The sequence below is a fragment of the Mugil cephalus genome, chromosome 21 (assembly GCF_022458985.1).
Source record: "Mugil cephalus isolate CIBA_MC_2020 chromosome 21, CIBA_Mcephalus_1.1, whole genome shotgun sequence".
Lineage (NCBI taxonomy): Eukaryota > Metazoa > Chordata > Actinopteri > Mugiliformes > Mugilidae > Mugil > Mugil cephalus.
The window spans coordinates 18,738,355-18,764,053 of record NC_061790.1 but is presented as its reverse complement, the minus strand read 5'-3'; the positions used below and the strand labels follow the sequence as shown (position 1 = coordinate 18,764,053).

General features: G+C 40.7%; 4 protein-coding genes across 4 annotated transcripts; 2 read left to right on the top strand and 2 right to left on the bottom strand.

The window, feature by feature from the left end:
* Positions 1-319: 319 nt before the first annotated feature.
* ndufaf4 (NADH:ubiquinone oxidoreductase complex assembly factor 4) lies at positions 320-5,506 on the bottom strand. The gene is made up of 3 exons (XM_047573902.1): positions 5,286-5,506; positions 5,063-5,157; positions 320-2,805 (listed from the first exon to the last, which is right to left on the bottom strand). Exons 1-3 carry the CDS (start codon positions 5,419-5,421, stop codon positions 2,494-2,496), a joined length of 543 nt encoding a protein of 180 aa, XP_047429858.1. The 5' UTR covers positions 5,422-5,506; the 3' UTR covers positions 320-2,493.
* A 924-nt stretch (positions 5,507-6,430) lies between these two features.
* On the top strand, positions 6,431-13,158 carry LOC124999126 (katanin p60 ATPase-containing subunit A1). The gene is made up of 11 exons (XM_047573901.1): positions 6,431-6,576; positions 7,905-8,067; positions 8,156-8,295; positions 8,855-9,059; positions 9,280-9,395; positions 10,064-10,169; positions 10,242-10,400; positions 10,866-10,992; positions 11,175-11,309; positions 11,718-11,844; positions 12,428-13,158. Exons 2-11 carry the CDS (start codon positions 7,906-7,908, stop codon positions 12,624-12,626), a joined length of 1,476 nt encoding a protein of 491 aa, XP_047429857.1. The 5' UTR covers positions 6,431-6,576; position 7,905; the 3' UTR covers positions 12,627-13,158.
* Positions 13,159-15,182: 2,024 nt separating this feature from the next.
* Positions 15,183-18,505, bottom strand: LOC124999064 (glycoprotein integral membrane protein 1-like). The gene is made up of 4 exons (XM_047573810.1): positions 18,316-18,505; positions 17,984-18,213; positions 17,158-17,321; positions 15,183-17,052 (listed from the first exon to the last, which is right to left on the bottom strand). Exons 1-4 carry the CDS (start codon positions 18,458-18,460, stop codon positions 16,947-16,949), a joined length of 645 nt encoding a protein of 214 aa, XP_047429766.1. The 5' UTR covers positions 18,461-18,505; the 3' UTR covers positions 15,183-16,946.
* Positions 18,506-18,569: 64 nt separating this feature from the next.
* On the top strand, positions 18,570-23,725 carry LOC124999063 (katanin p60 ATPase-containing subunit A1-like). The gene is made up of 10 exons (XM_047573809.1): positions 18,570-18,649; positions 18,738-18,877; positions 19,437-19,641; positions 19,862-19,977; positions 20,646-20,751; positions 20,824-20,982; positions 21,437-21,563; positions 21,746-21,880; positions 22,292-22,418; positions 23,002-23,725. The coding sequence occupies exons 2-10, from the start codon at positions 18,783-18,785 to the stop codon at positions 23,198-23,200; spliced, it is 1,269 nt and encodes a 422-aa protein (XP_047429765.1). The 5' UTR covers positions 18,570-18,649; positions 18,738-18,782; the 3' UTR covers positions 23,201-23,725.
* The last annotated feature ends 1,974 nt before the right edge of the window (positions 23,726-25,699 follow it).

The window sequence follows — 25,699 nt, the reverse complement described above, 5'->3', positions numbered from 1 at the left end:
CCGTGTGTGTTGGGACGGGATTTTAAAACACGAAGAAGAAACATCACCACATCACTCGTGTTCTGGCCCAACTGCATCAGCTCCCTGTGAGGTAGAGTCTGTTGTTTTTAAAGCCCTAAATATCAACAGAAATCTAAGTAATGGTAAAATCCAGGGCATGCATCTTTAACCTTATTTGTGTTGTTTTTTGGGAGATGAATTAGACTCAAAATAACAGTAGAACAAGAGAAATGTCAAATGACACTGGATCATTTACACGATATTATGATATGAGCATTTTAACACCGCGATTGTCGGAAATAAAAAGCGACACAAAGAATAAGGTTGAAAAGAATTGTATTATTTATTTTCATTAAAAAGTGTGCGTATATGCAGCAGCTGATGCAGCAAGATCATTCCCATTCTCACACATAATATTGTTTAGACACCTTGCTTCCTTCGAATGTACGCATTAAAACGGCACACTAACGTGGCCGCCTACTATCTTGACACTTGGTAAAACTATGTTCACATTGACAAAAACTGATAAATGTTCAGTGCTTTAGTCCCAGGCTTAACTATCTAAGATAGAGATTTAAGATTTAATTTATGCCTCTCCATTCCTGTCAAATGAACATTTATGTGAGCTAGGAAGTGGTTGTCTACCCAGGTTTTTCATTTTAATAACAGCATCCTGACTGTGATACCGGAAGGATATTGTACATAGATTGGAGGGGTCCTTAATTTAGAAAACTAAAAGTCAAAAGTGATCGTGTATGAATTGCACCATCACTGACTTACACATAATTTTTTTGCACCAAGATTTCAAAATGTTTTTTCTAACATATAGTCTTAATGTGTAGCAGAAGGTCATGTTGAAATAAATTGTAATTCAATGCAGTTGAGGAAGGTTTGTTTATATATATATATATATATATATAGACACACACATATATAAATGAAACACAGAGTCTGTTTGCACTGACACATTTTCACCTGCGCATCAACAACATCTTTAATACTAAGTTGGACTTTATAATCATACGACCGTGGGTCAGGTTACGGCTGAATAAAGACATTTTAAAACTGAATACAATTTCCAGCAGCACATGTGTTACTTATTGCCGCCGTTCTCCACTGCTGTTTTTAATAAATATCACGGTCTGTACTGGATTAAAATAGAGACTCTACTCTTTATGTACCCGTTGCCATGGTGAATCATAGTATCAAAGCTATGCAGTGTTGGTATTTTTTATTTTTTTTTTTTTTTTTGCTCTTTACACACATCTCATAAGCATCATGTACACATGTAGAAATAAATGGCTAGATGTTGCCATTCTTATTCCCGCTGCCACATTGGGAACAAACTGCTGTTTGCTTCCTTGCCAGAGTGAGATGAGAAAGTCAATACTGATCTCTTTCCTGTGTGTTAGGTATGATTACTATATTTGTGTGTAAAAGCACACTCCTGCCTTCAGCATTGCAATAGGGTCCACGAGTAGTATCAGCAAATTTTACTTAAAGCTGTTAAAAGTACTCATGAAGTATTATTCAATTAATGGACTCAGACGAATTAGACTACCATTCTTGTTAAGGGTAAAGATAGTGGAGTAGAAGCATAAAGTGGCATAAAATGGACACGCTCAAGTGTTTTGCTTCTAAATATTGCAGTACTTCAGAAAATGCATTCATTTATTTCTCTCTAGTGATTGCAGTCATGGAGGCAGAAGTTATGTAATAGCTTAACACAAAGACTCGTGTCCCATTTCCACCTGTGATCTGTGTGCGGCTACGTTATTGGATAATGTGTCAGTGGGTCTTTGTATTTAAAACGTATTTTCGTTATCTTGATTGTGCCCACGGCCTTTCAACATAGGACAGCCTGGCAACGTCAATGAGGGACAAATCAGTAAATCATTTTCCTGAGCTCGGCTGTAACCCCATCCTGACTCCAGCTTTGTGTTCAACCATCAGAGGATCTCCTCCATGGAAGAAAGGATTTAAATTACACCGACCTGCCAGTTCAACAGGTACACTAGTGAAAACTAATGCTAAATCTTAGCTTCATGGAGGTTCTGGTATTCATTCGTTCTGGTATAACTGAAAGAACTTTTGATTCAACCGTCTTTTCATTTTGGAGACCATTTTGGAGTTGAATCACTACCTTTCTGATGCCGTTTTATTATTAAGTGAACATTAAACATGTCATATAAGGGGATTTAATGGATTGCTGTTATAGTAAGTGTACCTAATGAAGTGGAAATGAGCGCATAGTGACCATTCTCCAAAAGGATTACAGATAACCAGTGCTGCATTACAAGATTAAATGTCTGTTATTGATTTGTTTTCCTTAGTTTGTATCAAAATATCAACCTCGAAAATGTCCCTATTCCATCGAGCCATAAATACTCACTCCCTGCTTCTGTCAGCAGTTTCAGGTTTCTCTCCCAATATAATATACTAAACACAAATAAATCAAGTACAGTTTTCCTCATTTGGCTGCCATTAACGATTCTAGTCATAAGAAGCCTTTATCTGCTTGGCAGTTGTAGTTTTGGGGGGTATGACCTCAACCTGGAAGGGGATGAAGAACTCTAGGAGAGCCTTTGTGTCTTTCAAGTCCAGAGAATATTCCTGTGCAATCTTTTCAGGCGTCCATTGCTGGGGTCGGTGCTGGTGACTTCCCAAGGCCTTCAGGGCCTCAGCGATGGTCAGTTTGCCTTTGGGAACATCTGTGAGATCCACCAGGCCTAACGGGCTGGCCGGCACACTGAACCTGAGGGGGCGCCGCTCCACTTCTTTCCCCACGGCCACTCTCTTCGATGGCTGTGGGAATAAGAATAAATTACTTGTTTTTTTTTTGATACATACAGCACTCACTGAGGCAGCGCACATGTTTGATGGAACCAGTTCATCATGACAGTGCATCCCACCTCTAGCTACATGCCAGCTGGGATTGGCTTTAGGGCTGGATGGTGAATGTTTTGGTAATTTAAAGCTTTGTACCTGCACTAACCATTATTAGTTTGTCCTGTCACTATAGTATAAATGTGTGCAGCCTACCATGTAGGTATACCAGAATTCTTAAATGATATTTAAGATGTATACACAGTAGAAACATCATACTTGATGACCGCATCAGTTTTTGGTGAACCTTGTAGAATAGATTTGCATATAATATAAATTCCTATAATATAAATCCTCCTAAAAATTCGCAAAACCTAAATTTTGCAACTTTTATGCTCTCATGAGGTGGTTTTTCGATACAAAAGTGTATCACAAAAGTGCAATGGAAACACTTTTGTTACATTTCCCCATCACCGGCATCACCAGAGATGACGCAGGGGGTGGTGTGACCAGTTCATCTGAAGTCCATCTTCCTCAAAAAAAAGTCTCAGGTGACCAGAGTTTAAGAGAATTATGAGATACCACAAGACAAGACTTTATGAGAGTTAAAGCTCATTTGCAAAACACCTTTCAATGGAAAACGTACAAAGAGAAACTGTACTTAATCGAAATTTCCGAAATACTGCTTTTATTTCACGAAAAACTGTGATGGAAATGCAGCTAGTGTGACATTCACACAAGAACACACACATTCAGTGTTTCTCAAGGGATCAGTATTTTGCTCAAGGATACTTCGGCATGTGGTTCAGGTCAGGGGATAAACAGGTAAAACTGATTTTTATGTAACATTCTGGATGCCTAAATACTACTGCTGGGGGGGATGACCTCTGGTTAGAAATGCAACGGGTCAAACAAGCAAACTGTGAAAGCGATGACTATGCAGTGGACACATAATATATGCATATAACTGGGAATGCAGTTTGGGTTTGTGACACACAGATCTTTACTGACTCTCTCTCTCTTTTTTTTTTTTTTTTTGAAACAGGAACCTCGACATCTATGTGATATATAGAGATCTGGTGGATCACAAACTGGACTGGTCGTCTAACATAGACTCTATCTTTATTTCCTTAGGAGCTTAAGATTGTTGGCACGTCGTGCCTGGACAAACAGATACAGAAGGCGGGCTCTGTGGTAGTGGCAGAGGCAAGGAACAAACTCTGGTCCATTGTGGACAACATCCACAACCCTCTACACGACAGGTATTTTACAACCACTGTGCTGTGAGAGATCACCAGGCGTGCTGCAGAAAGCTATCCAATTTCACTTAATTTATTAGAAAACTATTATTTATTTAGTGCAAATAATTAGTCTTGGTATGTCTATGCAAGTGACAGGCAGAACAATTAAATCCTCTTCCACTAGATGGCAGAAGCTAGATAATTAACTTGTCTATCTACCTGTTACCATTCAACCAACAGAATAAGTCATGATGCTTTGACTGACATAGAGGGTAGCGATGGATAAATACTGGAAAAGAAAAAAGATTCAATCCGAACTGGGTCCTGTAGAAAGTTCTCACCCAGATGAAGGTCCTTGTATGAGTAGTGGTCAGAAGAAAGCAAAAAAAAAGATGAGCTCAAGTCAGTACAATCAAAGTTCTCTTTCTTTTGGATTTACTTTTAGAGGAAGAACCAACCGAGCCGAGCTTGTTCTGCTTGGTGTGTGGAGAAAAGCTGAACCATGGTTCCAAGAAAACTTAAACGCCATCTCCAAACAAAACAAAGCCACAGAATACTTTGTTCAACTGCGTGAACAGACTGAGAAACATGCAGCTTTACTGAGGGAACCCGCATGAATGATGAACGAGAGAGCTCTCAAAGCTAGCTACCAAGTTGCTGAACTCAGCGTCAAATTAAAACAGACACACGCTGAAGCAGATACAATAATTCTACCTGCCTGGAAATAAGCTGGGATTTTTAAGTATGACTGCTGTAAGAACTAAAAAAAAAAAAAAGGCATTGAGGAAGATGATTGAGTAAATTGAGAGTAGATGATCATTATTACATTACTTATGCTTTTTGTGACATTTTTATTATTATTCGGTGGTGGTGGGAATTTTCTGTTATAGAAAATGTCGTTAATTTTAATTATATTTTATTCTGTGTGATGAAGCAACTGGACACTGAATTTCCCTAGGGAACAGACACACATAGAGACCCAGCCTCAGTCTGACCTCTGCTTCAGCTGCTACTGGATCTGTGGACTCCACGTACACGTTCCTGAGATGGGACAGCAGCGGGTCGTTCTTCTGCTTCACCAACTCCTCCACTGAAACACACAGCACAAGCTCGGTGACAGGATAACAGAACCTCTGGGCAGTTTGGGAGTCACTTTCTGAAGTGACCCCCATGATCGGCCGTTACACAAGTGAGTTAGCGGAGCTTTGAGATTCTCACCCTCGGAGGCGCTGACCGTCGGCGGCAGCTGGACCGCGTGGCGGGGAGCCACGTTGGGCTTCCCCTTGGAGATTTCTCGTTGCACCCTGTTTTCTAGATTAAAGTTTCGGAACACACGCGTAATCCGTGCACCCATGGCGAACAAGCTAGGATCACAGTTATCAATAAAGTTCCTTCAAACTGGCGACGGCGAGCGAGAAGCTTCTTTTCACGATAGGAAAAGAGCGAACAAATGACGTAGCGACACCGCGTGGTTGGAGGAATGTATTATTCATTTTTCTTAACTACGTCATTAACATATTACAATACAAACACAAATACAATGAACCCAAACACACCACTAATCTCTTTCTCACTCTTTCCGGTACATTGAAAAAGAAAAGTCAATAAATGAATAAACAATAAAGAGATAAAACACACAAAAAATAAGGCACATACATAAGCATTATACAATGGGAAGTTTACAACTCAAATGTCAGCAATAACTTATACAATCTTCAAGCATTGAAATTGAAAACATGAAAACATAGATTTCCTTTTGTTCAAAATGACTCTGTTGTTCCACAGCAGGCTGAAATTATGTTTGAAAGACCATTTCCAGAAACTGTTGGTGAAATCCTGAAAGTTTCATGGATAATTTAGATGTTTCAATGTATTACTCACTTTCATTATATTCAAAATACACAAACGCCAAATTAATGAAAAATTAAGAATAATAGAATAGAAACTAATGCAGAAATAAAAAAAAATACTGTAAGCAATCTCAAAAAATTAGAATATCATGAAAAAGTTCAATATTTTTTGTCACTCATTTCAGAATGTGAAACCCATATATTATATAGATTCATTACACATAGAGTGAAACATTTCAAACATTTATTCCTTGAAATTTTGATGATTGTAAAATAAGTACACACGCTGTGGTTATGAAAAGCAAAATAATTAAATAAGAATAGTTAAATGTTAAATGTAAATAATTAAAGTAGCGTTCTCAGAATTCTGTGAAAAGGGTCAGAGATCAGAAGTCAGAACTTAAAAAATAAATAATAATAATTTTTTTTTTTTTTAAATTGCTCTAACTACATTTTCTAATTATTTTTTCAGTGGCCCTAATCCTCTTCCGTAGTACGGAGCTGGGAGCCTGGAGTTACAAATGAAAACTTCCGCCATCAACAGGACTACAAATGTAGTCCAGGTTCCTTTAGACTGGCTGACAGCCTCTTTCAACTGCAACAGCGGAAAACTCGTCACAACAACCGCCGCGAGGACTCCCTGCGTGTTACTCTGAAAAGTTGAGTATAAACTTTACATAAAGCACTTTTGTGGAACAGTTCGGACTCAAATTGATTCCCACACTTGTATTTGAACCAGCCGTTCGTAAAACATTTCCACCTTTTGAAACGGAAAACCAGTTTGAAGTTCAAAGTGAAGGGAGTGTTGGCTGTGGTAACGTACACTAGCATGAAACAGATACGCAGTTTAAGTCGAAAACAAACGTCTTATATTTTATTCCACACGCGGGGAAGCTGTTATTCACGCCTGTGCTTCGCTAACATATTGTACGTGGAGACTTTGGTGTCGCGTTTGGCCGTGAACAACTGGGCGAGGCTCCGTCTAATCTGTGGAGAATCATGCTAAACTTAACTTTAGTTAACTCCAGGCTGTTCCTCTGGATGCGGGAACGTGGCTAAAAAGTGGACAAGCTTAAGTACGTGTAGATTGTGTTGTGGGATACAACTGCCTCTACTGTCCCACTTCACCTGGTCAGTAACAGTGTCAAGGGTTTCAGTAAAGGGTATAAATACATATTGCATATTCTTAAACTGTTATTTAACATCCATCTTGTTCATACTAGCTCCAAATAACTTCAAATAATGAAATTAATTATAAAAAATCATTTATCTCTGATTTCTAGTTATGTTTCCAAAACTATTTGCTGTTTCTCACTAACCTTTAGGCCCAAGAACTAAGGACCGGGAACTTTAAAAAATGAATAGGTCAATGGCTGTTTTAGGGCTGGCAACACCTTTGTAACGTATTTCACGTCTGTTTTCATGGAGAAAATGTACTTGCCTGGTAAAAACTGCTGTTTGGTCGTTGAAGCAGTTGCACCTTGTGTGTCTGCATCATCATATGCCGTATAGGGAAGCTGTGGCTCAGTAAGTACAGTGGGTTGTCCAAGAACCAGGGGCTTAGAGGTTGACGCAGAATCTACGGCGTCAGCGCAGGCACCTACACAGACCTAACTACGCCTAACTACCTGTCGTGTAATGCGAGATCTGTCATTGGTTTGCATTGTAGTAGTGTGTTTCTGCTTTAGTATTTCCAGCTGCTTCTCCATCTCCGCAGTTTTCAAATTTCATTTCATTTTTGTTTATACTTCCGCAGAGAAAGTTCCTGTAGCATAGGAATGTGAGCATTGTAACAGCCCGAGCACATTTGAACATTGGCTTTGTGAGAAATTCTTTGTAATGTTAGTCTTTTCACAAGAAGTCTTGCTTTACTTAGCCACTCCCACTGCGTCAAAATAAAAAAAAAAAAAGAAGCTCGTTTGTCAGTAACATGCCAACTTTTACCGGCTATAAGTTAACCAACGTGTTGTGTGTGTTTTCATGGCAGGATGAGTCTGCGAGAAATCAGTGAGAACGTGAAGCTGGCCCGTGAATACGCCTTGCTGGGAAACTACAGCTCAGCCAGTGTTCTCTATCATGGGTTGCTCGAACAAATCAAAAAGTATGTGTACACGGTGCGAGACAGCAGTTTTCAGCAGAGATGGCAGCAGGTAAATGTGACATTAATAACGTCATGTCAGATCATAAGTTTTGTGTTTGTTTATTTTTCTGATGCATGCGTCTATGATTATTTCACAGTTGTGGCAGGAAATAAATGAAGAGAATCAGCAGGTTCAGGACATTATGTCGACTCTGGAGAACTTCCAGCTGAACGCAACACCCGCTAAACCCAGCAACCACGACGACTGTGAGATTAGGCCTGTGCATGTGGAGCCGAGGTAACGCACTCAGTTATTCATAGCTCCTCTTTCATTGCTTACCTCATTTTCATCTTTCACTCTGATATAGGTTTTTAACAGCACACTGTAGGTCTAGTCGCCTGTGCTGCTCACAGGTTTGTGATTGGTGCTGTAGAAGCTTTTTGTCCTGATGTAGTCATATGATTGAGATTAGTAAACCCGAGCCCCTGGTAAGAGCTGGTTTTGTTCCTGCTGTACCCTCCACAGAGATGGCCTGTAAACTTCATACTGCCTCTTTGTTTTCATTTGTATTTCTCCATAACAAAACAACGTTTCATGCAGCCTGGGAATGCCTTAGAATATATGATTCATTTTACCATGCACCATCCATTTCAGCTTATCTATAGCTGTTTTAGATAAATGGTGATTTCTGGAAATTGTTGATTTATTCTTTCTGTGTTTTCTTATAGTCCGTAACTAATAGCATCACCTGCTAGTGCCCTGATTAGAGTAAAACTGTTATTCTGGGTAAAAATGTGTGTGTTTAAAAGTCCATGGTTGTTGTCCTTGACGCCATCTTGCACACCTCATTTCACAGACATTCTCCATTACCCGTTAGACGCTCTGCTAACCCCTATAAAGAGAGCAAACCTCCCAACAACCGGCTGAGTGTGGCTGTGAGGGCCCAGCAGAGGCACTCTCCTCGGGGAGGCAACGGGGAGAGGAGCAAACCTTCCAAAGGCAAAGAAAAGAAGGAGGCAAAAGAGGCAAAGGACACCTCTGGTAGAGCGAAGGACGAGAAGGTGAAAAACATGTTGGTGGTTACAGCTTGAAAGAGCATGCTATGAAGAACAGCTCTTTGCGTTGCAGGTTGAACAATATACACGCGCTCCTTGTTTACGCGCTACCAACCTGTTGATCCAGTTTTATCGTACAGGAGAAAGAAGACCACACGGCTTAACTTCATGGGACTGGGAAGAGGAATAATGTGCTGTGTTCTTTTTCTTTTTGTCGACGTTTCAGAACAAAGCCGGTGTCCAGGAGAAAGAACTGAAACGGTTTGATGGGACAGGCTATGATAAAGACCTCGTAGAAGCCCTGGAGAGGGATATTATCTCTCAGAATCCAAACGTTAAATGGTAGGTGTCCCCTAGTGGGTAATGTACTTGTGTTCTCTCCTTCCTCTACAACCAGGTTTGTTTTAAGACACGCTTTAAATTTCCACAGTGCTCAGAGATCAAACCATGGCAGATTAGGTTGTCTTCTTATTTAAAGAGTATTATGAGAAGCCAGAAAATGATCAAAGATGGTGGATTGTTTCTTTTTTAAACCGATCAGGCATAACATTATGACCACCTTGCTGATATTGTCTAGGTCTCCAAAACACTTGTGAGTCATCAGACAATGGACATGGGTCTTCTGAGGGTGTCCTGTTATGTCTGGAAACACAATGTTGTTAGTGGGAAGGGCCTCTGGGACCAGTTTGACATCTAACAAGCCAGTCCTATTGCAAATTGTGGTGTTACCAGACCAATGAATCCAGTGTAGCCTGTAGTCCGTCTGTTTGGCTTTTTTGATCGGCCTTTGAAGAGGCCACAGTGAAACTCATTGACTGCTCATGAGTGACTGTTGGATTGGAGCATCTGTGTCACCTACTGTGACAAGTCAAAACCTTTGCCTTTAAAAACCTTTTCATTTTTACATTTTTCTGTCATTATACAAGACCACATTACACTGAGACTAGAAGTCAAGACAGCCTTGACACCCCTGAAAACCTGTTAATGTGACATCTAACTGTTCCTTTTAGGGACGACATTGCTGACTTAGAAGATGCAAAAAAACTCTTGAAAGAAGCGGTGGTGTTGCCGATGTGGATGCCTGCATTTTTCAAAGGCATACGAAGACCATGGAAGGTACTTATTGAAGGGAAATGTGTATATTTGTGTGCTAATGGATAATTACATGGAAGACTTTTGCTACTTTAGGGAGTGCTTATGGTGGGACCTCCAGGTACGGGAAAAACACTTCTGGCTAAAGCAGTTGCTACTGAATGCAGAACCACATTCTTCAACGTCTCCTCGTCTACTCTCACCTCCAAGTACAGAGGAGAGTCTGAGAAACTCGTTCGCCTTCTCTTTGAAATGGTAAGATCAGCACATTGAAAAACACTTTTGTACTTTACATAATGTTCTCTTTAATTAATGAGTTACTGTTGAAGCTTGGCTGGCTTCACGCCATTTGGATTTCATCATGGGCCACGTTTCAGCAGATGCGTCGAAAAAATACAGCAGCATGTAACTGGATAGTCCTACAGCCAATCAGAACCACTTGGTTTTGAACAAATTCAACTGCATGTTGCTCAGATTGTCCCTTTCATCTTGGATTGTCAGTTTGAATCTAGATGGTTTTGGCAAGGCTGGAAACTTCCTTCTGTACGGTGGCAGTTTGAACAAAGTCCACTAAATTCAGTAATATTTATTTATATAAAATAAATCAACCTGTCATTTTGAAAGTGAATGTGTCAGTCAACATTGATATAATATCGGGGCTTTATCGGGGCTTAAATATTTATTTTTGTGGTCTCTCTCTTTGTGTGTGTCCTCTTCCAGGCTCGTTTTTACGCTCCCACGACAATCTTCATTGACGAAATTGACTCCATGTGCAGCCGCAGAGGGACGTCAGAGGAACATGAAGCCAGCAGGAGGGTCAAGGCAGAACTACTGGTGCAAATGGATGGTACAGTGCAACACTTTTCAGAGATCATCAGTTATCAGTTTTCTTTACCAAGACTTGCATTTGGTCCTAAATTGTAACTTTGCTGCTTTTATGGACCGAACAAGTAATATTATCTGACTGTGCACATTTCAGATGGATTGTACTGTTTGGATTGAATGTCAGTCATTGTGGCTCTTATGTAGGTGTCGGTGGTGCATCTGAGAATGATGACCCATCGAAGATGGTGATGGTGCTGGCTGCCACCAACTTCCCGTGGGACATTGATGAGGCTCTGAGGAGACGGCTGGAAAAAAGGATCTACATCCCTCTCCCTTCAAGTAAACTCATTTCTTACTGCAACAAACCTGGAAGGAAGTTGTTTCAGACTCTAATCTGAAGTGAGCAGTGATGTGAAAAGCCCACTTCATGATTTCTTATTTTTTGCATGTTTGTCACACTTAAATGTTTCAGATTGTGAAATGATTTTATTTTCCCTAACAATTGCATTTTGTGTTTACTTGTGTTGTCTTTGACTAATGTTTAAATTTGTTTGATGATCTGAAACATTTGTGACAAACGTACAAAGAAATCAGGAAGGGGGCCAACATTTTTTCACACCACTGTATTCAGCAACCAGAAAACCTGTTGTTGAGCACATTTCAAATCGAAACGCATTCATTGTGTGTTTATTGCAAAGCGCCGTTTCTAGCCCACTGTTGTGACTGTTGTAACCTCTACGTTTGCAGCTAAAGGACGAGTGGAGCTGCTCAGGATCAATCTAAAAGAGCTAGAGCTGGCCGGCGACGTGGACTTGGACAAGATAGCGGAACAGATGGAGGGTTACTCAGGAGCTGACATCACTAATGTCTGCAGGTCAGGCAGCTTTCCAGAATTTTCAAAACGAGTTCATTATCTACACAGTAGCTTTTCTAGGCGCACAGAATAGACACAGTTTAGTGGCATGTAGCTAATATGTGTTGAATGAACAGCCCTGGTGGTTGTATCAGCTAGTAGCTACTTCTCCTTGACAGGTCCACCACATTCAGTCTGCACTTCAACATGGGGCTTGATGATAGGGACAGTTGTATTGAAATCATATCTTAGTAATAATATTCAATCTCTGTATTTTCCTCAGTCCAATCTAAACACAAGCACTTTCATTAATAATCTGTTTATTTTTCATAAAGTCTGAAACTGCTTACTTTGCCATATTTGCAAAAGACATGAAGCTTAGACAGCAGCGTCAAAGTGGCCATTTATAGAAGAAGACTGGACTGGTTTAGTGCTGTACCATCTGGGTTTCTTTCACTAGTAATGTGTCTGTGCCTGGTCACTGGCCCAGATGTGCTGTTATTTTCAGAGTCAGAGTCTTACTGTAGGAACCTTAAGAAGTGAGAGTTCGGGCCTGTTTTGGAATCGCTGCTTCATTGTGTTTCATTGTTGTGTGGCGGTGCAGGGACGCCTCTCTGATGGCCATGAGGCGAAGAATCGAGGGCCTCACTCCAGAGGAGATCCGCAACATTTCCAGGGACGAGATGCACATGCCCACCACCATGGAGGACTTTGAGTCAGCCCTGAAGAAAGTGTCCAAATCCGTTTCTGCAGCTGACCTGGAGAAGTACGAAAAGTGGATTGAAGAGTTCGGGTCCTGCTGAAAGGAAAATGGCATGAGTGTGTGTGTGTGTGTGTGTGTGTGCTGCGTTTGAGTGACAGGGAGTATGACTGTCGGTTGGTGTGGCTGTATTCTTCTGAATCAGTCAGTGATTGTGATGAAGGCAGCTCTATTACAGTAGCTACATAAGTGCACTTGAAGATGTTCCGGTAATGTTATGCAAAAGTCTTAAAAAGAGAAAAGCTTGAAAAATGAAGGACCATGAACTCATCACGTGTTCATCATGAAAGACAAATCAGATGGAGCTGATAAAACGTTACATGGTCCCTGTAACACTGACAGGAGTTCATTTCCAGACCTTTTACTACTACTACTACTGCTAAGTGTCATAATATCTTTGCACCGTTGTATTTATTAGTGGGATTATTAAGAGACAATCAAACCTGACTTTTTTCTTCTCTTTTTGTTGCACTTTGATTTTATGTGGAACCATGTGGTTCTTTCACATTTTTTGGTGATGTACTATCTTAGGAACATAACACTTTTCTATAAATAAAGTTAATAATGGACACTAAGTCTTGCATGTCACTTTTACAAAATACATGCCTGCTGGAGTAAAAACACACTCGAGGACACAACTGAAGGATTTACTTTGACTGGAAATAATGATTCGACTCTTGTGTCCATTGGTCAGATTGTACTTCTTTAAAAGAAGCTTGTGTATTTGTCTATAGACAAACAAGAAAGCTTTGTTCATGCATGGTGGATGCAAGGTAAAGTATTTTAAAATGTGATTCTTCACTTAGAGCATGTTCTCTGATTGTGCAGCTAATTAAAACTGCAAAATAGTTCTTAACTTCTCTGATTACATATTCCCACCAACGTTGAACAATCCTGTTTCTCTATATACAGTATTTCATATTTAAACTACCAAAATGAACATAGTAAGACCCAAACCAATACTAATACTACTACAAAAGTACTACTACCATTTTAAAACCAAGCTGGAATAATTGTATAGATGCAGAATAATGTGTTCAGAATAATGTTAAAAGAAAAAAAACATTTACTTAACAAATTTATTATTACTTAACAGAAAGTGAAACAAAGTTAATATTAGGCTGTTAAGAAAAAGTGATGTCTGCATTTTTCTTTACAAACTCAAACATTTATTGAATAAGCTTTCCTGTGAATCACTGAGCTAGTATTTAGTCATGTCATCACAGTTCCTGAGAAACGCTTCACATCTGTGTTGCATGGAATCAAAATACTTCTGGCGCCTGTGAACTGGTTTTCCAACCCAGGACCATTGGACTGCATTCCACAATTCATCAGACTTTGTTGGTTTTGCATCAGAAGCAGCATTTCAGATGGCCTCTCTGTGACATTCACCCCTTACCAGGGCTTTTTTTGCAGAAAAAGACCTGTTGAGGACACACCCAAAGAAAATCGAATGGTGTTCATGAACAGTTTGGAGCTCTTGCATGGTCTTGGTCTCTTTTGAAAGCAAAGACTAAAGTTTCTATCACTGAATCACTCCAAGTGGTATTGTTCTTGAGGAATCAAAGTTGGCACACACTTAAAAATAAGAAGTTGTTGGGTTCACCTGAGTTTTCTTTTTGCTTTCTGGTGCCTTCAGAGGAAACTGAGGACAGATCTCATCTGGATAACACATGATTATCAGTTTCTTTTTCCTGTTTTTCTAAAGGGAAGTATTTCAATATATTGAAACTGACCCATGTTCTCTAGAATGGGTTAACTGGGCTCAATGACACAGTACAAGAAACATCCCCATATGATGATGCTGCCACCACCATGCTTCAGTGTCCTGTGGCTTGATTTCATTGTTTGGGGGGTCATCTGATAAACGGTCTGCAGCCCCTAGACCAAAACAGAACAATCTTGCTTTCATCAGTCCTCATAATGTTGCATCATTTCTCTTTAAGCCAATCACTGTACTCTTTGGTGAACTGCAACCTCTTCATCACAGCTGGTTTCTACAACGATGGGACTTTGCGGGCGCTCCTTGTCGATGTCTTGGCTTCACATAGGTGTCTTCTAATAGTTGCAGTTCTCACAGGAAACTTTAGGCCGTGTTTTATCTCCGCCAGAGAAGATCATCACTGTGTTCTCCCACATCTTCCTGGTTTCTGGTGCCATAATAAAGCACATCACATCACTTTCTTCACTTCTTTATACGTTTTCCCGTCTTTAATCAACTTATCCGCTTAACTCTGCACTGCCCTTAGTTTGCCCTCAATTAACGATTCAATTACATGAATCAGCAGAACGCACGTCATGACTGTTCATTTCTACTAGAAAACAGCCATTTATCTGGTTGGTGATGTTGGACTGTTATTATTCTGAACACATCTGTATATTAATTGTCAAAGGACTACAGTAGCTTTGTTACAATAGCACTATGATTGGAAGGCTAATACTAGCAGACAGGAGCTTCTACGTCCGTTTAAGTACCTTAAAATGTGTCCAAGTGGAAACCAGATTTGACCTCCGACATCTTTTTCCACTGTTAAAAGCTGTTCTTACCGAGACACACAAGCACAGTTAATCATCAGACAACATACGCTGTACCAGTGTGATGGTTGTAAAGAAAGCATTTAATGCAGCATGATTTTAGACCCAAATACACAGCCCAGCTGTAGTAGTCATACAATTTCTGCACACAGATGTCAAAAAGATATTCCATGGATCTCGACACCGTTTGAACAAAGCAAATTAAAACATAGTTTTTGTTTTTATTCCTCAGTAATGCGCGTGAATTCATGCCTAATGTATAGTTTGAGCTTAGAGATCCGCGTAGTGTCGTCTACAGCATCGAGTGGATCAATTTGGAATTTGAAACGGTTTCTAGTGCTGTTTTGAGTCTTCATGCAGTTTTCTAGTTTTAACCTACAACTTACTGACAGTCTGCATTCCACCTGCATTCACTAGCTAGACTACACATGCACCTTTTTGCTAACGCAGTACATCATGCATTCTGGTGTTTAAATGAGCCTCGGGGAGACATCTGCTCTGAGGTGCACAAGCGATGCTTTTAGGGTGTCATTTAACAAGCAGAACAGGTATGGAAATGACACAGACACACACAAAACAAGTAGATGCTGAATTTTGCATTAACCAAAGCTGTGTTTTTGACAGATAACCTGTCCGTGCGCTTGGAAATATCTTGAGTACTGGATACTCTGAGATTAACCACCTCTGTGCGACTTTCACTCTCAGATTCCAAACAAGTGCACAATGATCATCTTAGCAATAATTTACACATGTACTTCGTGGTCATTCTTCAGTCCAGTTATATCAGTAATTTGTCTGAAATGTTTCAGGTGCATAGACATCAACAATGTCACTTACATTCTCCAATATTAGTAACAGGAAGCCACACACAAAACGGACTCAGGTAAAATACATTCTAACCCTCTTTTAGTGATAGGATCCCCAAATGGTCACAGAGGCACCGTGAAGAAAGACAATCAACATATGAACCTCAGCAGTGGTGCTTCTTCACTGCTGAGGTTCAGACCAACGGCTTCTAAATTGTGACAGAAGACACGCTGATACAGTGATCTGCATAGCTTTGTCTCATTAAACTAACATCACGTTGTACATATCGGTGGCAGACGGCATCAGACGCTGCCTGCCAATACTGAATGCATCGCAGCACATTTAGAGTTTTTTTTTTTTTTAGTTGTGGGGTTTCACATTGCAGCGAAATCATAGTGCGAAAAACAGTGTCCTGTACAGAAGTGCTACATAAACAAAGAGTTTTAAGGGAATGGAAATACTCCGCTCATAAAACGCTCAGCTTCTTCAGGTTCATTGGTTAAACACAAAGTGCTGACTGTGCGTCAGTTACTTCCTTAAGATTGTGTCTATTCTTACCTGGGTTGTAATGTACTGGTAACAACAAACTGCCACAATAAGGATGGAGAAGAAAAGGAAAGCCTTGACAAAACCGTATCACATGAAGGTCCTTTTAGTTGCACTTCTGAAGTTTTAACGTTCACATTTTCATAGTGCGTCAAAGATACCCTGATAAATGTTGGGTTAAAGTTCAACATTTTACAAGAGGTAACAAACGAGAGGTAACATGCATAGCTAAATGTCACCTCCTAGTTTGTCATTCTTTATGCTGAACTGTCTACTGGACCAGAGTGGCTTTTCATCCCACTTTCAGCAGGAACATGCAGGATTTTGCTCTGACTGTTTTGATCACATCACAGCTAATGAAAGGACCTTGATGGGAGTTTGATTTTGTCGTTCCTATGCGCAAGTTGTCAAACAGTAGGTTAAATAACAAATGAGAACCAACTGAAAGGAGCTGGCCAAGTCTTCTCTTATCGGCTTAAGGCTTCTTCTCTTCCTCATCTGCTTCTATTTCTATGTCCTCCAGCAGATTGTGCTTCTCATCCTCTGGCATCAGAGTGACAGGGTTTAGGTGAAAGATGTGTCTGTAAGCACAAAATAAGAGGTAAGGTATTTTGGAGATAATTGGAGAAGATGAAGACTGTCCAGAATGTGGAAAATCGCCCTGAAGCCCAAAGCAATAAACTCACTTGTGTTCACAACTTGGGAAGAAAACGTCCAAGATCTTGACGATCACGGCCGATCCGGCGACGCCGATCACCACCACCCACATAACCAGGAAGAAGAGAGGCAGGGATTCGGAGCAGAAGCGACGCAGGCGCTCCCTCGCCTGTTCGACCCACTGACACATGGCCTGAGGAGAGGACGGGCGTGGAGACATTAGCACTTCCTGCTGCCCTGAGGCTCTACGAGTCCTCTAGATATTAACGAAAAGTTTCCAAGCAACGCAAGGGGATAAGTGTACACTTTGCTCGGAAACAAACCATTATGGGGAGAGCATGCGTCATTAACTGCAAACAGCATGGTTTAAAGTAACTGCCTTCCTATTCCTAACTTTGTCTCTACAAGCATTATTACCTCTAGCGACCACCATTTTGGATGAAGCTGACCAACATCCATGAATACACAGCTCACTTCTAAAACAGATCATTACTGCTGGACAAATTTCCGTTTTCTTTTTTTTTTTTTAAACAAGGTGTTTGGCACATCCTAGTAAAGGAGAGGAATCAATCCATGCAGACTACAGAGTCAACATTGCAACTCAGTATTGGAACAATTCCAGTTATTTTCTGATTTTGGTTTAGTTATTAATACGAGCCAAGACATTTGTCACTTCAAGTAAATCGTATATGTGACTGACAAGCACCAGCCTGACTTCTCTAGGATCCAAAAACTCTTCTCTTCCTCCTAAATAACAAAGCACATTTACAACTAGCCATTTTTCTGCTGGAAGGCAACAGCAGACACCAAAGAATCAGTGAGTACTGGCCCTAATAGCACTGGAGTTTTTCTTACAGAGTAGGATGATAGAATTTCCTTGGGTGGAGTTTCCATCTGATTGTTATCGGGCTGGCTCGAGTCTCTGTCGTCGAATTCATCATCGTATTTGACGTCGTACAGCAGGTCAGGGTCCATGCGCAGGGGAGTCTCTGGGAGCTTTCCCGGAGCTGCCGTCTCTTCCTGGGTGGTCTCCGTGTGCTTCAGGGGGTACTGGCTAGTGGTCTGGGAGATCAGCTGCTCTTCATCTGATTTCAAAAGCGCACAAGGAATAAGTTGGGAACACACACTAAACTGGACTGCTACAGCGTGTATGCCTCCTAACTGTTAGGATATTAAGAAAAAAAAACCTTTTCTAGAATTTGGTGGGTCTGTGACGACCACGTCGTTCTCCCTGGGAGCCCTGAAGATCTCACTGTGTCCAATGGGGTAGATGTTGGTAAACTGAGCCAGCTTCTGGAAGTCTGGGCTCAACAGTATTTTCACCTCACACATGTCAGGCTGCTGGACCTAAAGAATAACAACAACAAACAAGTCAATAAGTTATTAAACCACAATGACATAAAGGAGACGTAGCTTTTACCCATTTTTCAATACACTTAGTTCCCTTTGTCAGTCTATTTACAAATCAAAAAGTATGTGTACACGGTGCGAGACAGCAGTTTTCAGCAGAGATGGCAGCAGGTAAATGTGACATTAATAACGTCATGTCAGATCATAAGTTTTGTGTTTGTTTATTTTTCTGATGCATGCGTCTATGATTATTTCACAGTTGTGGCAGGAAATAAATGAAGAGAATCAGCAGGTTCAGGACATTATGTCGACTCTGGAGAACTTCCAGCTGAACGCAACACCCGCCAAACCCAGCAACCACGACGACTGTGAGATTAGGCCTGTGCATGTGGAGCCGAGGTAACGCACTCAGTTATTCATAGCTCCTCTTTCATTGCTTACCTCATTTTCATCTTTCGCTCTGATATAGGTTTTTAACAGCACACTGTAGGTCTAGTCGCCTGTGCTGCTCACAGGTTTGTGATTGGTGCTGTAGAAGCTTTTTGTCCTGATGTAGTCATATGATTGAGATTAGTAAACTTGAGCTCCTGGTAAGAGCTGGTTTTGTTCCTGCTGTACCCTCCACAGAGATGGCCTGTAAACTTCATACTGCCTCTTTGTTTTCATTTGTATTTCTCCATAACAAAACAGCGTTTCATGCAGCCTGGGAATGCCTCAGAATATATGATTCATTTTACCATGCACCATCCATTTCAGCTTATCTATAGCTGTTTTAGATAAATGGTGATTTCTGGAAATTGTTGATTTATTCCTTCTGTGTTTTCTTATAGCCCGTAACTAATAGCATCACCTGCTAGTGCCCTGATTAGAGTAAAACTGTTATTCTGGGTAAAAATGTGTGTGTTTAAAAGTCCATGGTTGTTGTCCTTGACGCCATCTTGCACACCTCATTTCACAGACATTCTCCATTACCTGTTAGACGCTCTGCTAACCCCTATAAAGAGAGCAAACCTCCCAACAACCGGCTGAGTGTGGCTGTGAGGGCCCAGCAGAGGCACTCTCCTCGGGGAGGCAACGGGGAGAGGAGCAAACCTTCCAAAGGCAAAGAAAAGAAGGAGGCAAAAGAGGCAAAGGACACCTCTGGTAGAGCGAAGGACGAGAAGGTGAAAAACATGTTGGTGGTTACAGCTTGAAAGAGCATGCTATGAAGAACAGCTCTTTGCGTTGCAGGTTGAACAATATACACGCGCTCCTTGTTTACGCGCTACCAACCTGTTGATCCAGTTTTATCGTACAGGAGAAAGAAGACCACACGGCTTAACTTCATGGGACTGGGAAGAGGAATAATGTGCTGTGTTCTTTTTCTTTTTGTCGACGTTTCAGAACAAAGCCGGTGTCCAGGAGAAAGAACTGAAACGGTTTGATGGGACAGGCTATGATAAAGACCTCGTAGAAGCCCTGGAGAGGGATATTATCTCTCAGAATCCAAACGTTAAATGGTAGGTGTCCCCTAGTGGGTAATGTACTTGTGTTCTCTCCTTCCTCTACAACCAGGTTTGTTTTAAGACACGCTTTAAATTTCCACAGTGCTCAGAGATCAAACCATGGCAGATTAGGTTGTCTTCTTATTTAAAGAGTATTATGAGAAGCCAGAAAATGATCAAAGATGGTGGATTGTTTCTTTTTTAAACCGATCAGGCATAACATTATGACCACCTTGCTGATATTGTCTAGGTCTCCAAAACACTTGTGAGTCATCAGACAATGGACATGGGTCTTCTGAGGGTGTCCTGTTATGTCTGGAAACACAATGTTGTTAGTGGGAAGGGCCTCTGGGACCAGTTTGACATCTAACAAGCCAGTCCTATTGCAAATTGTGGTGTTACCAGACCAATGAATCCAGTGTAGCCTGTAGTCCGTCTGTTTGGCTTTTTTGATCGGCCTTTGAAGAGGCCACAGTGAAACTCATTGACTGCTCATGAGTGACTGTTGGATTGGAGCATCTGTGTCACCTACTGTGACAAGTCAAAACCTTTCCCTTTAAAAACCTTTTCATTTTTACATTTTTCTGTCATTATACAAGACCACATTACACTGAGACTAGAAGTCAAGACAGCCTTGACACCCCTGAAAACCTGTTAATGTGACATCTAACTGTTCCTTTTAGGGACGACATTGCTGACTTAGAAGATGCAAAAAAACTCTTGAAAGAAGCGGTGGTGTTGCCGATGTGGATGCCTGCATTTTTCAAAGGCATACGAAGACCATGGAAGGTACTTATTGAAGGGAAATGTGTATATTTGTGTGCTAATGGATAATTACATGGAAGACTTTTGCTACTTTAGGGAGTGCTTATGGTGGGACCTCCAGGTACGGGAAAAACACTTCTGGCTAAAGCAGTTGCTACTGAATGCAGAACCACATTCTTCAACGTCTCCTCGTCTACTCTCACCTCCAAGTACAGAGGAGAGTCTGAGAAACTCGTTCGCCTTCTCTTTGAAATGGTAAGATCAGCACATTGAAAAACACTTTTGTACTTTACATAATGTTCTCTTTAATTAATGAGTTACTGTTGAAGCTTGGCTGGCTTCACGCCATTTGGATTTCATCATGGGCCACGTTTCAGCAGATGCGTCGAAAAAATACAGCAGCATGTAACTGGATAGTCCTACAGCCAATCAGAACCACTTGGTTTTGAACAAATTCAACTGCATGTTGCTCAGATTGTCCCTTTCATCTTGGATTGTCAGTTTGAATCTAGATGGTTTTGGCAAGGCTGGAAACTTCCTTCTGTACGGTGGCAGTTTGAACAAAGTCCACTAAATTCAGTAATATTTATTTATATAAAATAAATCAACCTGTCATTTTGAAAGTGAATGTGTCAGTCAACATTGATATAATATCGGGGCTTAAATATTTATTTTTGTGGTCTCTCTCTTTGTGTGTGTCCTCTTCCAGGCTCGTTTTTACGCTCCCACGACAATCTTCATTGACGAAATTGACTCCATGTGCAGCCGCAGAGGGACGTCAGAGGAACATGAAGCCAGCAGGAGGGTCAAGGCAGAACTACTGGTGCAAATGGATGGTGCAGTGCAACACTTTTCAGAGATCATCAGTTATCAGTTTTCTTTACCAAGACTTGCATTTGGTCCTAAATTGTAACTTTGCCGCTTTTATGGACCGAACAAGTAATATTATCTGACTGTGCACATTTCAGATGGATTGTACTGTTTGGATTGAATGTCAGTCATTGTGGCTCTTATGTAGGTGTCGGTGGTGCATCTGAGAATGATGACCCATCGAAGATGGTGATGGTGCTGGCTGCCACCAACTTCCCGTGGGACATTGATGAGGCTCTGAGGAGACGGCTGGAAAAAAGGATCTACATCCCTCTCCCTTCAAGTAAACTCATTTCTTACTGCAACAAACCTGGAAGCGAAAGTTGTTTCAGACTCTAATGTGAAGTGAGCAGTGATGTGAAAAGCCCACTTCATGATTTCTTATTTTTTTGCATGTTTGTCACACTTAAATGTTTCAGATCGTGAAATGATTTTATTTTCCCTAACAATTGCATTTTGTGTTTACTTGTGTTGTCTTTGACTAATGTTTAAATTTGTTTGATGATCTGAAACATTTGTGACAAACGTACAAAGAAATCAGGAAGGGGGCCAACATTTTTTCACACCACTGTATTCAGCAACCAGAAAACCTGTTGTTGAGCACATTTCAAATCGAAACGCATTCATTGTGTGTTTATTGCAAAGCGCCGTTTCTAGCCCACTGTTGTGACTGTTGTAACCTCTACGTTTGCAGCTAAAGGACGAGTGGAGCTGCTCAGGATCAATCTAAAAGAGCTAGAGCTGGCCGGCGACGTGGACTTGGACAAGATAGCGGAACAGATGGAGGGTTACTCAGGAGCTGACATCACTAATGTCTGCAGGTCAGGCAGCTTTCCAGAATTTTCAAAACGAGTTCATTATCTACACAGTAGATTTTCTAGGCGCACAGAATAGACACAGTTTAGTGGCATGTAGCTAATATGTGTTGAATGAACAGCCCTGGTGGTTGTATCAGCTAGTAGCTACTTCTCCTTGACAGGTCCACCACATTCAGTCTGCACTTCAACATGGGGCTTGATGATAGGGACAGTTGTATTGAAATCATATCTTAGTAATAATATTCAATCTCTGTATTTTCCTCAGTCCAATCTAAACACAAGCACTTTCATTAATAATCTGTTTATTTTCCATAAAGTCTGAAACTGCTTACTTTGCCATATTTGCAAAAGACATGAAGCTTAGACAGCAGCGTCAAAGTGGCCATTTATAGAAGAAGACTGGACTGGTTTAGTGCTGTACCATCTGGGTTTCTTTCACTAGTAATGTGTCTGTGCCTGGTCACTGGCCCAGATGTGCTGTTATTTTCAGAGTCAGAGTCTTACTGTAGGAACCTTAAGAAGTGAGAGTTCGGGCCTGTTTTGGAATCGCTGCTTCATTGTGTTTCATTGTTGTGTGGCGGTGCAGGGACGCCTCTCTGATGGCCATGAGGCGAAGAATCGAGGGCCTCACTCCAGAGGAGATCCGCAACATTTCCAGGGACGAGATGCACATGCCCACCACCATGGAGGACTTTGAGTCAGCCCTGAAGAAAGTGTCCAAATCCGTTTCTGCAGCTGACCTGGAGAAGTACGAAAAGTGGATTGAAGAGTTCGGGTCCTGCTGAAAGGAAAATGGCATGAGTGTGTGTGTGTGTGTGTGCTGCGTTTGAGTGACAGGGAGTATGGCTGTCGGTTGGTGTGGCTGTATTCTTCTGAATCAGTCAGTGATTGTGATGAAGGCAGCTCTATTACAGTAGCTACATAAGTGCACTTGAAGATGTTCCGTAATGTTATGCAAAAGTCTTAAAAAGAGAAAAGCTTGAAAAATGAAGGACCATGAACTCATCACGTGTTCATCATGAAAGACAAATCAGATGGAGCTGATAAAACGTTACATGGTCCCTGTAACACTGACAGGAGTTCATTTCCAGACCTTTTACTACTACTACTACTGCTAAGTGTCATAATATCTTTGCACCGTTGTATTTATTAGTGGGATTATTAAGAGACAATCAAACCTGACTTTTTTCTTCTCTTTTTGTTGCACTTTGATTTTATGTGGAACCATGTGGTTCTTTCACATTTTTTGGTGATGTACTATCTTAGGAACATAACACTTTTCTATAAATAAAGTTAATAATGGACACTAAGTCTTGCATGTCACTTTTACAAAATACATGCCTGCTGGAGTAAAAACACACTCGAGGACACAACTGAAGGATTTACTTTGACTGGAAATAATGATTCGACTCTTGTGTCCATTGGTCAGATTGTACTTCTTTAAAAGAAGCTTGTGTATTTGTCTATAGACAAACAAGAAAGCTTTGTTCATGCATGGTGGATGCAAGGTAAAGTATTTTAAAATGTGATTCTTCACTTAGAGCATGCTCTCTGATTGTGCAGCTAATTAAAACTGCAAAATAGTTCTTAACTTCTCTGATTACATATTCCCACCAACGTTGAACAATCCTGTTTCTCTATATACAGTATTTCATATTTAAACTACCAAAATGAACATAGTGAGACCCAAACCAATACTAATACTACTACAAAAGTACTACTACCATTTTAAAACCAAGCTGGAATAATTGTATAGATGCAGAATAATGTGTTCAGAATAATGTTAAAAGAAAAAAAACATTTACTTAACAAATTTATTTTTACTTAACAGAAAGTGAAACAAAGTTAATATTAGGCTGTTAAGAAAAAGTGATGTCTGCATTTTTCTTTACAAACTCAAACATTTATTGAATAAGCTTTCCTGTGAATCACTGAGCTAGTATTTAGTCATGTAATCACAGTTCCTGAGAAATGCTTCACATCTGTGTTGCATGGAATCAAAATACTTCTGGCGCTTGTGAACTGGTTTTCCAACCCAGGACCATTGGACTGCATTCCACAATTCCTCTGACTTTGTTGGTTTTGCATCAGAAGCAGCATTTCAGATGGCCTCTCTGTGACATTCACCCCTTACCAGGGCTTTTTTTTCAGGAAAAAGGCCTGTTGAGGACACACCCAAAGAAAATCGAATGGTGTTCATGAACAGTTTGGAGCTCTTGCATGGTCTTGGTCTCTTTTGAAAGCAAAGACTAAAGTTTCTATCACTGAATCACTCCAAGTGGTATTGTTCTTGAGGAATCAAAGTTGGCACACACTTAAAAATAAGAAGTTGTTGGGTTCACCTGAGTTTTCTTTTTGCTTTCTGGTGCCTTCAGAGGAAACTGAGGACAGATCTCATCTGGATAACACATGATTATCAGTTTCTTTTTCCTGTTTTTCTAAAGGGAAGTATTTCAATATATTGAAACTGACCCGTGTTCTCTAGAATGGGTTAACTGGGCTCAATGACACAGTACAAGAAACATCCCCATATGATGATGCTGCCACCACCATGCTTCAGTGTCCTGTGGCTTGATTTCATTGTTTGGGGGGTCATCTGATAAACGGTCTGCAGCCCCTAGACCAAAACGGAACAATCTTGCTTTCATCAGTCCTCATAATGTTGCATCATTTCTCTTTAAGCCAATCACTGTACTCTTTGGTGAACTGCAACCTCTTCATCACAGCTGGTTTCTACAACGATGGGACTTTGCGGGCGCTCCTTGCCGATGTCTTGGCTTCACATAGGTGTCTTCTAATAGTTGCAGTTCTCACAAGGGAAAATTTAGGCCGTGTTTTATCTCCGCCAGAGAAGATCATCACTGTGTTCTCCCACATCTTCCTGGTTTCTGGTGCCATAATAAAGCACATCACATCACTTTCTTCACTTCTTTATACGTTTTCCCGTCTTTAATCAACTTATCCCTTAACTCTGCACTGCCCTTAGTTTGCCCTCAATTAACGATTCAATTACATGAATCAGCAGAACGCACGTCATGACTGTTCATTTCTACTAGAAAACAGCCATTTATCTGGTTGGTGATGTTGGACTGTTATTATTCTGAACACATCTGTATATTAATTGTCAAAGGACTACAGTAGCTTTGTTACATAGCACTATGATTGGAAGGCTAATACTAGCAGACAGGAGCTTCTACGTCCGTTTAAGTACCTTAAAATGTGTCCAAGTGGAAACCAGATTTGACCTCCGACATCTTTTTCCACTGTTAAAAGCTGTTCTTACC